Source organism: Podarcis liolepis (assembly GCF_965112155.1).
Source record: "Podarcis liolepis genome assembly, chromosome: 1".
Lineage (NCBI taxonomy): Eukaryota > Metazoa > Chordata > Lepidosauria > Squamata > Lacertidae > Podarcis > Podarcis liolepis.
In genome coordinates, this window is record NC_139554.1 from 73,275,922 (window position 1) to 73,290,837 (window position 14,916).

Below are 14,916 nucleotides of genomic sequence, written 5' to 3' on the forward strand. Positions count from 1 at the left end.
TTTTGGAGAGGGAAATAATTTTAAACTGTCTTAACTGTAACCCCAAATTCCAGTTTGAGGCTCGATTCAAAGAAGCATTTAGTTCCCTTTTCCCCACAGAAGGGAAGAAATGAATCTCTGGGCATTTTTAAGGACTGATGCTTAAAGTGTGATGTTTAGCCAGGGATGCGTTACTTAAGAACATGAAAGCAGAATAAAATTACAATGGAGCCATTTTAAATATATATTCTAATAGGGGTCTTTATATTGTAATTGCAGCTGATGGAAATGTGAACATATAACTAAGCATCATTTGTATATTTTTTTTAAAAAAAAAACCCCAGCAACAACCACATCTGACTGTTAGTTTACAGCAGAGATGAGAAATTTGTTCCTGGACTTCAACTCCAGATGTTGATGGACTACAAGTTCCATCATTTCTGACCATTGACCATGATTCCTGGGGTTGATAGGAGTTGGAGTCCAGCAACATCTGGAGGGCCACAGGTTATCCCACTTGGACTTTGGGCCACCTTTGTTCTTACAGATGCTAAAGACAGAACTTCTGTATGACAACCAGGGTTGTCATATACCTGTGCATTGTCTACCTGTCATGTAGCAGTTCATTACTGAGAAAGGTGGAAACCTTGTGGCAGAAGGAAGAGTGAGCTTCCACAACAAAGCCATTGCACTCTCCTGCCTCACTGTATGAACCAGTGAACATACTTCTTGCTAGTTCACCCTATAATTGAACATACTGCTTGGCAGTTTACTCAAATGTTGTGGGACTACAACTCCCACCATGCCTGACCACTGGCCATGCTGGATGATAGGAGTTGCAGTCCATCGACATCTGGAAGGCCACAGGTTAGCCACTCCTTCCCTAGAGTCTAGTCCTAAGTTCTGTATGAATGGAAAGGCCGGACTTTGTAAGTTTTGTTTTGTGCTAGTCATAAGGAATTTCCTCACTGCCACGAAACAGCCAGCAATGCATGGCAGGTCCCCCCAGGAGCAGGATCAAGGGTGCTTCAGTTCGCTGTTCTCATGTGGAAAATGGGGAAATGTGTGCCTAGTCTTTCCTAAACCCCCATTCTGTTTGAATTCAGTGAATTGGACAACTTACACATATTGTAGGCCAAATACTGGCACGGAGACCTTATTCTGAAAACCCCAGGAGTTAATTACCAACATTAATGTGGCATATGTTTCTAGAACGTTTATCGAATAACAAAAATTGCTTCTATAGACAGACTCCAGACTCCTTAAATTGAAAAAAGGCAAACCTTTAAAGAGGTATTCCCCCCCCACACACACACAAAAAGCTTTGAAAAAAAGGCTCATTAGATCATTGTTTTCAAATATACAATTAAACTCCTCTTACTGTAAGGACTCTCTTCCATGCTTTAATTATTTATTTTGAAATCGGATTATCCCAAGAATTAGCTATTGTTTTGGCCGAAATCTACCTCTGGTTTTATGTAATTAAATTTGGATGAGACTGAACAGCAGGTCCAGGCCTCCATGCCATAATTGACCTCAGAGTTACATGCTTACATTGCCTCCTAGCATTAAACCAAGTGTTATCTGCAAAACGCCATTCAGCTATATCCCAAATAAGGGCAGAAGGATTAAGATGATGTTGGTTTTAATACAATGCTGTTTTATCTCCTTTAAGTAGATGGTAAAAATTTGGTGGGCTAGGCTTGATGTGGCAGTAACGTGGTGCCTGCATTCAGATATAACACTAAACTAGGTAGGTGTGACCAAACTTCAGGATTTGCTCAAGGTTTTTGTTTTGTTTTTAACTACAAGGTGCACCAACTAGAGCCAGATGCACAAGACTTCCTCCAAAATCAGTGGAGTCTTGTAGAGGCCAGAAAATAATGGTGGCTGCATCAGGACTCCTGGCAAGGAACAAACCATTCCTGCCTAAGAATTACTTCAACTTCACAGCACCCCTGTGAGGTGCCAAGTTCACCCACTGTGCCAAGTCCACCCAGTGAGCTTCATTGCTCAATTGAGCACTGGACTTTCCACTACACCACATTGGTTTTCCTGCCGTGTGTTCTCTGGAATGTGGCCCCGTTTATAAGATTTCAGGTCCAGGGTTGTTGCTAAGAGCAATTGAAGCTTGGTTTCTACAATGACTTTCACCCTTATGAGACTGGTGAGCTTCCTGTCTCTTCTCAACCATTCTAATGCTTAGTAGACAGCACTTAATTTGAAATTAGGCGTGGTCCTAGAACTTGTTTTCAGGGACTGAGGCCCAGTGTGTGGATTTATGAGTTATGAAGACTTGAAGCTGAAAACCCACCAGTCAATGACAGTGGTTGCATTCACATGGCAGATTATTCTTTCCTTATTTTTGTCCTAACTGTTAAGTTCCATGTTATATTTGAGCTTTCATACCATGTGAAAGCCACTACTGGAACTATGGTGGAATATAGGGCACATTTAGTGCTCATTTCTGTGCTATTTGCTTCTGGGGGGGGGGAAACTCGCTTACAAATAATATGGAAATGAGTGCTAAACTTGTGCTATATTCCACTATAGTTCCAGTGGCTTTTACATGGTACGAAAGCTCAGATATTATGTGGAAATTAACAGTTAAGGAAACTTCATGAAAATGGAATATGCAGTCACTATTGAACACTACGTGCAGCTGTATAGATATCAGAGCAATATGAAGATTGAGGGTTTTTCAGACATTGGGCAAGGACTGTCTCTCAGGGCTCCTCTACACTTTGCCCCATGATTTCTAGGCACAGGTCTGATAGGTTTTTCTGCTGCTGTCACCTGGAAAACCCGCTGTTTACTGCTGAATTGGAACAAATGCCAATTGGTTTTTCTGCAGATTTATGTTTGATCTAGTTCAGCAGTAAACAGTGGGTTCTCCTGGGATAAGTAGTGGGACAAAAAAAACCCGCTCTTAGACCCATGCCTAGAAATCAGGGGACAAATGGAAGAAATCACAGGAGAAATTGAAGTGTGGGTGAGCCCTTTGTGTGTGGGTCTGTTTGCACTGTCCCTTTGCCTGAGACACATTTTTCTTCTCGGTTAAATGCTCTAGGAATGGTTGCCTTTAGAACGACAGATACTGTTTATTCCCGCTTCTCATCGTTAAGGAGGTTGTTTGCTGTCTGTCAGGGGACCGTCTTCAAGAGGCCACTTATAATCACTCTGCATATTAGTTGCCTGAAAATTGTTTGGCAGGTCAACAAGCCAGGAGTTTATGTAGCTTGCTAGCAACCCCAGAACTAATTAATATTGTTAATCAGCACTGGAAAGGCACTAAATTATTCCATCCCAAGAGAAGGCCAAGAGATTGCTGATAAATATTGGGTGTCATAGCTGCTCTAGACACTTTAAACTAATAGTAATTGCCAAGTGCTATGATCACACCCGTTCATGACATGGCCAAGGTCAAAATGCGATTAACTTTTTTAAAAAGTTGCCCAGAGTTATAATGGAACATTATAATTGTTTATGAAATCTTGTGTACTTGCAGGCCTATTTCCTCAGTACCTCTGTATCATTTATGTCACCTTGTAGCCAACAACGTCCTTGACTGCTATCAGTGCATAAGTGACGCAAGCATCTTATGGCCTGTAGCTATTGATTTTAATGGAAACACTAACCCAATACAGTGGTACCTCGGGTTACAAACACCTTGGGTTACAAACACCTTGGGTTACAGACTCCGCTAACCCAGAAGTAGTACCTCAGGTTAAGAACTTTACCTCAGGATGAGAACAGAAATCATGAGGCAGTGGTGCGGCAGCAGTGGGAGGCCCCATTAGCTAAAGTGGTACCTCAGGTTAAGAACAGTTTCAGGTTAAGACCGGACCTCCGGAACGAATTAAGTTCGTAACCAGGGGTACCACTGTACTGCTAGATTGTGACAGTCTTTCCTTAAAAAATATTGTTGTTTACAGGGGAGTCAGGTGCAGGCCAGGCTTTGCATGGGAGTGCTTTGTGACAGGGCATTATCAGAAACTGTCATTGCAAGGTGGTGGGTGTGCACATTGTGGGGCGGTACACAATGAGATTTTGGAATCTCAGGTTTCCAAAACTCAGGGGAAGTACTAATTGTGGGAAGGCGACAACAATGCACAATGTATCAAGAACTGCCCACTATGTGGACAGAATGCAGTGAGACAGAGTTCCATTGAAAGTGGTCAGGTGTGGACAAATGTGCTCAGAAGCACACCTGAGGAGGAAAACAACTCTGTGTGCCCCACGTGCACATTAACATTCTTGAGTTAATGTCCACAGCCTTGCAGCACGTGGAGGACGCCACATTAGTTCCCCCTGATCTAATCAAAGAAGAAACTGAAGTACGTACAATATCATTCCGTATCAAGAGAAAGGCTAATAAATTACCTTTATCAAGACAAGAGTTCCCCTGTGCAATGGCAAATTGACTGTTCTTTGTCATACTAATTGCCTTCTGCGCATCAATCAGTTTAAATGCTAAAAGGTCAGAGGAAATGAAAGAAATAAATGTAAAGCCAAGTTAATTTCTATGAGTATCCGCCCAATATTTTCTCTCAAGGTAGACGTGATCTAATCTTCTAATGTGAAACTGCAGAAATTTCAAAGCAAAGCACTGGTAAAAGAAATGTATTGGCTCAAAAGGAAACAATGCTCTTGAAAAATACTGGAAAGAGATAAACCCAGGTTCCTCCATTTGAGGAGGATCAATTCTTTTGATAGTGTTGGTAGTAAATGCTCTATAACAGGGATGGGGAACCTGTGGCCCTTCAAATGTTTTTGAACTCTAGGTTCTGTCATCCCTAAGTATTGGCCATACCAGCTAGGGATGATGGGGGCTGGAGTCCAAAAACATTTGGAGGACCACAAATTGTCCACTCCTGATACATATTTATTTCCAGTATTATTGATCCTTACAGTTCTCTTCTAGAGTACTGCCGCACATAAATAGTTTTCAATTAAAGCCACTTCATTGTGTTCAGTTGACTATTATTCTTTTACCTTATAGAGTTGAGCTCTGTACTCTGCTCATTGGCTATGTCTTCAGTAATGTCATCAAGGAACCTAATGCAATTCCCAGAACATTTTTGCATGATAGATAGATAGATAGATAGATAGATAGATAGATGATAGATAGATAGATAGATAGATAGATAGATAGATAGATAGATAGATAGATAGATAGATAGCAGGAACAGTTGTGGCAGCACCTTTTAATTCTAGTTTTGATTGCATTCATCTCATATCTGTTTTGCATTTTATTTTAATTATATTTGGTTCCATGTAAACCACCCTAGTAAATTCTATTGTCATTATTTTTTTAAAAAAAAATTAAAAAGCAGCAGCTTCCCAGACTAGCAGTGATTCTGGCTGTGAACTCAATAAGAAGCTGTAACATCAGATTAACGGGCAAAGGTCCATTCATAGATTGAGGTGCTCCCAGGTCCCCTTTCCCCTCTGAAAATTTGCTTCAGTGTGGAAGCTGGAGATCACCTTCCCCAGACTTCCACTTACTGGAGAATCAGCTGGATCCAAGCATTTTCCTTTCATGGCCACCTCTGGATCCAGCCCAAATAAAATTATAACAAAACATTTTTGCACAGTTTTCAAAAACAATTAAAGAAGGGAAGTGGGTGTCTGAAAGATTATTGTGGGTTAAGATAGGAGTCTTCAATTTTGGGGATCAAAATCTGCTCTTTGTGTCTGTGGGTGTCTTTAAGCCCTCTGCCACCACACATTACACTCTTCCTGCTCAGTGGGGTCATTCCTTGTCTCCATCTCCCCCTTGCCATTCTGATATTCCCCAAGTTCAACAGTGAGGGTGAGGGGGCTCCACAAGTTCAGAGGGCTCTTGGCTTCACAAGGTCTCCCTTTGGAATGGTGGTGGTGGGATGGAATTGGAGTGCTCATCCCCGCATGCCCCTCCCTCCCATCTCTGACTTATACTGTTAACACCTGAAGATGGCATAGATAGGCCCTGTGAGGCATGCCAAAGTAGGTTTACATCATGGTAGGGTACTCTTTTCCTTTTAAAATGCAATGTCTGTTTAGCTCAGCAGCATCAGTTTGCAAATCCAGTGATCGCTCCAGCAGATCTGCCACGTCTAGAGCATTTTGAATTTAATGCCAGCTTTTTGGAATAGTTCAGCAAGTCTGGTTTGATTTATCTGCCATTTCTTGTCTTGGATGCTATAAGGGTCTGTATTTGCAAGCAGATAAAACAAAGAAGTTGTGTGATTGTTCTGTCTTTTGTGATTCTGTTACTATAACATTGTGAAAGCTTATTTTGCCAGATCACCACCGTGAAAGATTTATTAAAGGTTTCCCCCCCCTCTAGATGCTGAAACTTTTCTAAACACTCTCTTTTTCATTGTTCTTTGGTCGTGATTTAAAGGTGCGTTTCTTGTATTTTGTGTCTGGAAGATGGAATCTGTATTTTAGGAAACAAATCTTCAAGTGTAGCTTAGCAATGCATCTTCCCTTGTCAAAAACATTGCACTTGTTTAAAGAACTTTGCTGTCTTCCCCATCATTTTCTTACATCTGAGCCCATCCCATTCTCTGTTTTCTTGTAAGCTGCCTGGGGAATGCGAACATAGGAAGCTACCTTGTACTGAGTCAGACTATTGGTCCACTATTATGGCCTACGTGGACTGGTAGTGGTTCTCCAGTTGGGAGATGTCAGGGATTGGGACCTTCTGCACACGAAGCAGATGCTTTGCCATGGAGCAACACATTTTATTCTGTCAGCTCATGGAGCAACACATTTTATTCTGTCAGCTATCTGCCTTACTGCTCTTATTCGGTACCATTAACTGCCTGGAGAAAATACATTTTGATATTTCTTTGTCTCATTGCATTAGCACACCTGGACCAAAACAAACACACAAGCCTGTTCCTGTTGAGTGTTATTTGTTCATTTATACCATTTGTACCCTGTTGGTTCTTTTATGACAAGCCCTAGACAGTTAACAACAAATGTTTAAAAGGCAGTAGCTTTAACCCTTTTAAACACAATTTAACACCAGCAGTAAATACAATAAAGCACTTAAAGCAGGGGAAAAGATAAATACTTCAACCATCAGAAATAATGTAACCCACTTACATACAGTACATATAGGAGTTCCTTGTGTTGCCAACTCAGAGCAATTCTCCCCCCTCCCAACCCTATGTTTATTATTTAAGATGTGTCCTGCCTTTCCGCATGTTGAAACTTTGTTGTTGGTTTTTTCAAGTTCACGAGGATCGCAGTTTCTAAGAATGATAAACTATCAGCAACTTCTGAACATTTAAAAACATTACAGTGGTACCTCGGGTTAAGTACTTAATTCGTTCCGGAGGTCCGTTCTTAACCTGAAACTGTTCTTAACTTGAAGCACCACTTTAGCTAATGGGGCTTCCTGTTGCTGCCGCACCGCCAGAGCCTGATTTCTGTTCTTATCCTGCAGCAAAGTTCTTAACCTGAAGCACTATTTCTGGGTTAGCGGAGTCTGTAACCTGAAGTGTATGTAACCTGAAGCGTATGTAACCCGAGGTACCACTGTATTTTTAAAAAAGCAGAAGCTTTCCCTGTGGTTTACATGAGAAAGATCAGATGGGCCTCTTTGGGGAAGGAATCGCATAATGATAGGGTCACCTCAGAAAAAAACTCCTGGTTTAAGTTTGCCATACAAATGGATGAATTCTGATGCAAGCCTTCTTAAGTGATCTTAATAAGCTTGAGATGGGGCGCATGCATTTTTCACAGTTGTGGTCTTCCTTGCCAGTCTCCAGCAGTAGGGGCGGAGACTGTTGTCGGGTTAGAGTTGGGGAAAGAACATCCATGGAGTCTCTGTACCAGCCTTTCTCAAACTTAGGCCCCCAGATGTTGTTGGACTACAGCTCCCATCATCCACAGCTAGCAGGTCAGTGGTCAGGGAAGATGGGAGTTGTAGTCCAACAACAGCTAGGGATCCAAGATTTGAGAAAGGCAGGTCTGTACTGATGGTTTTAAAGAGCAGACAGTCACTTTGTACCTCAGTGTGTGATTTCCACAAACGTGGAACATATGAGAGAGGTGGCTGTTGGACATCTGAAGTTGTCCATCAGAATGAAGACAGATTACTTAGACGACAGAGCTGTGTATCAGTAGTCTCTCCCCTCAAATGGGTAATTTTCTGCAAACAGTGCCCCTCATTTGTCACATACTAACCTTGTCGCAGCAGCATGTGCCTTTGAGATCAGAGTGGTTGATTCTTCTTGTTCTCTCTAATGCAACTCAGCTCTGTAACTTACTCCTTCCTCATGTGTGTGAATTTACTCTTGGGGCACACATAATCCATGCTGAAACATCACCCCTTCCCTCTTCTTTGGTAAACTAACCTCATGTTCAGCATCGTCCCTTTTTGTTACTTTTTAATCTATAAGAGTAGAACGTGCCATCACTGCAGCTGGAAATGGTGCCGAATAGACTGGGAAACAAGAGCACAGGCAGACCTTGTCCTCCGACTTCTCTGCAGCCTGGAATAATTAGCCATTATTGCCTATTGTTTTTAAAGGGTTTCTCTGAGGTGCAGCTTTTCTTTTCCCAGTGCTGGTTCCAGGGTTTGGAAGTGGCAAGTGGGAGGCAGCCAACACCTGAATGGCAAGGAGCACCATGCAAGACCTGTGTGTTGTCCCAAATAGTTCTTTGCTGTGACTTTGACTTCATGCCCTATAGAAGCAGTGAGATGGGCAGTTCACCCATCACTAGGAAGCCCCATGGCGTTTCCACTGGAAGTTGCATCCATTCCACCACTCTGCAGATTTTTCAAGCCGTTCCACAAAATTGTAAGGACCGGCAGCTTGCTATTTTCAAAGAATAGTGCCCTGATTGAGACTAATGCTGCATAGCTGTTTCCATGCTTGTTTGCTTATCTCATGCATATGTGAAGTGCACTTATCCCGGCCGACTATGAGATGCTAAACACTGTGGTAATAGCTCTGTTTCAATAGGTATTGCTTTTGGCAGTACAGAAGAGGAAAGAATAGCTCTGCCAGGCCTCTCTCTGCTAATTCAAGCGCATGCTAGTTGGACCAATAAGCTGTTTGTGAACAACGGCTGCCAAAAGGGGCTTTTAAGAATTTGAGCCTGGTTGCAAACATTGTGGCTAAAGCGATGCCACATTCCCCAGCTGGCACTTGGCATGATATGAGTGGGAGAGTCAAGTGTTACAAGTCGGCCTGCAGAGGTTATAATTCTCGGCCTGTTTTGGGTTGGTTTTGCTTTGTTTGCATCAAATTTCTTTGTTGCTTTATGTAATGTTTGTTTGTAATAACCCCCACCCCCAATAAAATGCACCTTTCAAAAAAAGAGAGAGAGAGAGAGAAAGACTGCCTTCTGATGAAAAACACATTTTTCCTTTCATAAGGTGTGCTGTGTCCTTACCATATTACTCTTGGGCTTATGTTGTGCTTTCTCTAGTTAGCCACACTAACCGAGGTCTTACATGTGACCGAAACATCCCTGGTACTACCTTTTTGTAAGCATAAACATGCTAGCTATGTCATTATCTGCTGTGTTCTATGGATAATAACTTTGGTTAGGCAATGAGTTACTTGTGTGGGTGGAATTTCTCTGGGGCAACTAGCTCTCTCTTGATTGTGGCATCGTTTTGAAGACTGACTATGGCAGGTGTTGGGGATCCTGGAATGATGGCAAATCCCCATCTGTTCTAGAGGTGTGATCAGAATTGCTAGCTTTATAGCTTCCTATGTTCTGAAACTCCTATGTGAGCCGAGGATATGACACTGGGCCTGCTTGATGCTGGGCCACCCTCTGGTGCTGTCTGCGTGTTCATTTGGGGGGCCTTGGGCTGCAGAGCCCAGACCGTCAACCCTGAGGCTGAGCTGCAAACAAAAACATTTAAATTTCAGCAAGATTTTTATTTAACTGAAAGGTGGGGAGAGGGGTGGATACCAGGTATCCTTTACTACCCCCTGAGGTGGATATCAGATATTGTTCAGATAATATATTTTCATTTAGCAAAGCCTGACCAAAAGTAATTTCAGAATGCATTACAATGGAATCTCGGAAGCCGAACACCTTTAAACTTGAACGTTTTGGTTCCCAAACTATCGAAACCCGGAAGTGATTGTTCCAGTTTTCAAATGATTTTTGGAAGCTGAACACCTGGCACAGCTTCCAATTGGTTTTTGAACTGTTCCGAGAGTCGAACCGACTCCCCAGAATGGATTAAATTTGAAAACCAAGGTACGACTGTATTGAAGACTAAATATTACACCAGCACAATTTAGAAAAACAACATTTTAAGTTTTTCCCCCACTTGCCAGAGCTAGCAAGCTTCCAGCAATAACATGTAAAATTGGTGTTTGTGTGTGACGGGGGGTAGGGGACGGATAACCAGTACACAGTTTAAGAATAGGCAGATTCAAAATAGCAAAAAATGGCCTTTTAATCTGAGCGTACTGTTTAACTATTCTGTGACTTGACGCTGTTGTTATTTTGGTCTGTTCCTTTCAGAAAACCCCTACTGCTCATGCCATGAAGGAAGAGAATTTTCTTCGGCGCAGGTTCTCGCTCTGCCCTGCCTCATCCACTCCTCAGAAAATAGATCCTCACAAGCTGACCCGGAACCTGTTTTTTGGGACCGATAATGAGATCTACCCAATCAGCCCAGGTCAGTGTTTGCTCTGTGGGTTTTATAACATGCTGTACGCAGTGCTTTCCACCCCAGACAAAATGGTGCCAGAATACACACCCCTCAGAAGACCCACCCCAGAGATCCTCTTTGGGTTGATGATGGACAATGGAACTTAAACTCCTTTCAAATCAATTTCATTAAAGCTCTTTCACAAGCCATATCTTACTCCATGAAAGCTATCTTATAACAGCCTTAGATCCTCTCCAATGTGCTGGAGGGGGTGTTGGGTTCTTCAAAAGTTATCTTCCTATTTGGTGGGGTACCACAGAGTTCAGGAGTTTTGGAATTGGGTTTTTAACATAATGAGCCTAGCCAGATGGGTAGGGTATAAATAATAATAATATTTTGAAAGTATACTGTGCAACCCTCTCTGCACTTTGCTCTTTTGAATTTTCAGTATTTCTAGGGCAGGAGATCTGAAAGTAGGGATCTGATAAGCTCTTGGTGAATCAGCAGCCAGAGTGTTAGTGGCTTGGTAAGGAGTAGCTATTGACTCCTGGTACCCAAAGATGTGGGAGATAACATTAGTTGAGAAACTGGCAAGCAATTTCTCAAGGTGATGTGGTGCTAGGGTAGAAATAATTCACTTCTGGCAGTGCCACAATTTTATTCCTTTTCATGGTATTTGAGTTCTATGAGAAGGGAAAGAAAAGCATCAAAGTTTAGTACCACGTCCCTAATAATTATGTTATTGACAGTCCACAACAGGCTCACTGTAACTGATTTCATATATTTTCTGGGCTTAGTTCAGAATATTGTATCATATTAGCTCAGAACGTGTGTGTGTGTGTGTGTGTGTGTGTGTGTGTGTCTGTAGCTATTTTATATTTGGGATACGTGTTTTGTTATCATTGTAAAATTCAGTTTTTAAAAAGCATGCCAGATACACAGAATTTTGCTGCATCTACAAACACACACCCATACACCCCTCCTGTGGTCCAGGACTTTCAGCCAGTCTGGAACAGAAACCTTACAATGCTGTTTAGCTTGGAGAAGGGGTAGTGGAGAAGGCAATTGACACTTTTTATCTTCTCGTATTCCCAAACAAGGTCTTCCCCCACTGTGCTACATCACTCAGTTTTCATCCTGGCCTCTACTCCTGCTGAACATTTTATAGCTAGGTAGCGTTAGAATGCAAGCAGTATGTGCAGGAGAGTTCTGTAGAATATGGGTGCATCTTTCTTTCCTTCCTAAAACATTATTTAATAGTGAAAGGCGTTTTTTTAAAAAAATAAAAATCACCACACATATCCCCCTCCCCACTTCTCATTCCAGGGTATTAACTATACTTTATACTGTTAAGAGACATGAGCAGAACAATTTCTTTCTCCTCTCTGCAACTTCAGTTTCCTCACCTGCCAACTGATTGCCTAAACATTCCACACATTTTAGAAACTCACAAGCCCTTCATTGGCAGCCCTTAAAAAAACCCTTTTATTTTAATTTACAAACTTACATACTGCTATGTACTTAGGGAGTCTTCAGGGTCTTTTGAAGCTGCTGTCTTATTTTCTCAGTGATCCTGTTTCATTTCCAAACCGATAAGGGCTCAACCCAGCTGCATTTGCTATTAAAGCGATGATTGATCTACTGCTTTTCTGAGAGAAGACCGTGCAAAGTGTTGCACTGTATGAACTTAAAAGCATAAAAAAATAAACAATAAAGTGACAGCAGTCTCAAATATATAGCAAGCAGCAGCAGGATAGTGTCAAAGCAAAATGTATAAATCCTTAAAAGGCAACACATTTCATTGAAGGAGCAGTATCACGTATCTCACGCGGGGCCTTTCCAGACTTTCGTTATTTTGGGGTGGAATTCAGTCACATGCCCGCAAATTCAAGTTGCACTATAAAAGTTGATTGGAAGGTTTTGCCCAACAAACTCACTCCCCACCCCAAACTGGACTTGTTGCAGTAAAGAAAGCAACAAAGAAATACACTGGAAAGTGTGGGCAATACTTTCTTTGATGCAAGCTCATCCACACCATAGCGAGCAAGTATAGTAGCCCTCCTTTTTTTCTCTGGCATAAGTTCTGTTTGCTTCTTAGTTATATGATACACATAAAGTCAACAGGCATTGGTTAGTCTGGCACAGAGATGCGGTGCTGAAGGTTATGCTCTTTTATTCCATTCCATCTTCATTTCTTACAGCAGTTTTATTGGCCATTCTCGCACTTAACCTACTGGGTCAGCCTTCCTTCCAGAATAAGTCTGTAGCCATAAGTCTGTATTGAGGGAGTAAAAGGTAGTGAGGCTCCAATCCTCACTCCACTTACCTGGTAGTAAGCCACATTGGCTTCAGTGGGATTTACTTCTGAGTAGACATGATTAGGCTTGCACTTTAAAACTGAATATTAGATTCACTGATAATCATGGGTTCCGTATCCTCTTTCTGATCCCCCTCCCTTAGTTGTTCTAGGTATTATAGCTAATAGAATATTGGGAGCGGGGAGACAACCAATTCATTTTGTGAAAATAAAGCAAATGTAAACCAACAATCTAAGGAAAATAATGCTTCACCAGTGATCAGCCAAGATTATTGCTTAGCAGCGAAGAATTAAACTGACCCAATAAATAAATTAATTAATAATATTATTATTACAGTTGTATGTTGGATCTCAAACGCCTTGGCTTCCAAATAAATTGACTCCCGAACAAATTGGCTCCTGAACGATTGAAACCCAGAAGTGAGTGTTCCGGTTTTCGAACGTTATTTTGGAACCTGAACATCCGCCACGGGTTCTGCAGCTTCCGATTGGCTGCATGAGCTTCCTGCAGCCAATCAGATGCCGCACTTTGGTTTCCAAAAATTTTTGGAAGTCGAACAGACTTTTGGAATGGATTCCATTCGACTTCCAAGGTATGACTGTATTTAATAATAGTGCTTTTTTTATTTATACCCCACCCATCTGGCTGGGTTTCCCCAGCTACTCTGGACTGCTAACAGCATGTCTAAAAACATAATAAAAAGATCAAGCATTAAGCAAGATGCAAAACGAAGGAGAAAATTCAGTGACCGACAGCGAGTAAAAGATATGGTTGCTATTGACGTAGCACTGGTAATGTATTATCACACAGGAGAACACTGGGACACATCTGTGATTTTAATGAAGTCCCAAAATGTCCCCTCTATGTGAAAACCAAGTGGTTTGAGAGCTGTGGTTCTCTGGAAAGTCTGTCAAGCATATTTGCACACACCTGTTGTATCTGCCCCTTTAAATTCTAGTCAGGATGAACTGGGGCTCTGAAGGCAACTATTGAGAGCTTCTGTTTTGCCTTGTTCCAGGTAGCTTGGGTTTTCCCTTTTCTGTGTTGCATATCAGCACATGTGGTACAGGTGTGATTTTGGGGTGGATTCTTGGGCTTAATTTGCCGTTTGTTTTTCTACGCCACAACAATGTTAAGGAAAATGGAAACCATTTTCTTTTGCGTTTGTTTAAGCAGGCATTCCTTTTCTTCTGAGATAACAAAGGGTGAGTTTTGAGGGAGCTACAGAAGCATTTAAACTGGAAGCATAACCAAAGCCAGTGCAATCAATACAGAGCACATGGCAATTGTATAACCTTTAGGTTAAATGCAGGTCCACAAAGGTATTAAGACATGTGCTGCTAAGTGATGTTTAGGCTGCAGTCCAGTGCATACACCCTTGACTGTAAATCCTATGTGTTTTGGTAAATGTGTTTTGGATTAGAGTGTCTGTAGGGAAAATGAAAAGGCACAGGGAAAATATTGTTGAAATGTCAAGTGTTGTGGGAGAACTGATTCACAAAGCTGGGGGAAGAATTTGTGTGTATGTGTGAGATGTCAGTACTTTCTCTTCTTAAGGTGTGACTCAATAATCAGGGCACGGTGTGACTTATTTTAAACTGTCAAAGGAGTAAATCTGCATATCTGTGAGCCATGAATCAGTCTTGTGATTCCCATTAAAATTAATTGGCAGCCTGGGCCATATGTTCTCTCTCAGCAAAATGAATATGCAAGGCAAGGATGAGAAATTCATTCAATAATAGTTCACCCATGTAAACACCATTGTACAAATACCTAGAATCAAGACATGTATGAGTATGGCAGTGCAAGGGTAGCCCTAATCCTAATATTTGCTTGCCAGTAGCTCCATTGACCTCAGTGGAACTTAACCGTGTTTGCCCAGGATCTCAGCCTAAGGCAGAGAATGTAAAGTCTTTTCTCATAACAGGACTCTCAAATCACGAAACAAGGCAGATTAGACTTTCCTCTTTAATAAAGGTAGCCTGAAAGTCAGAG

The 14,916-nt window shown here is 41.7% G+C and overlaps 1 protein-coding gene across 2 annotated transcripts in view; it reads left to right on the forward strand.

Moving 5' to 3' along the window:
* The window catches only part of OSBPL5 (oxysterol binding protein like 5), a 127,961-nt gene that overhangs the window by 62,567 nt on the left and 50,478 nt on the right, over positions 1–14,916 (forward strand). For both annotated transcript variants that reach the window (XM_083503268.1, XM_083503267.1), the window contains exon 2: positions 10,474–10,630. In XM_083503268.1, the coding sequence (XP_083359394.1) occupies positions 10,495–10,630 (136 nt within the window). In that variant the 5' untranslated portion in view covers positions 10,474–10,494. The remainder of the gene's footprint in view (positions 1–10,473; positions 10,631–14,916) is intronic.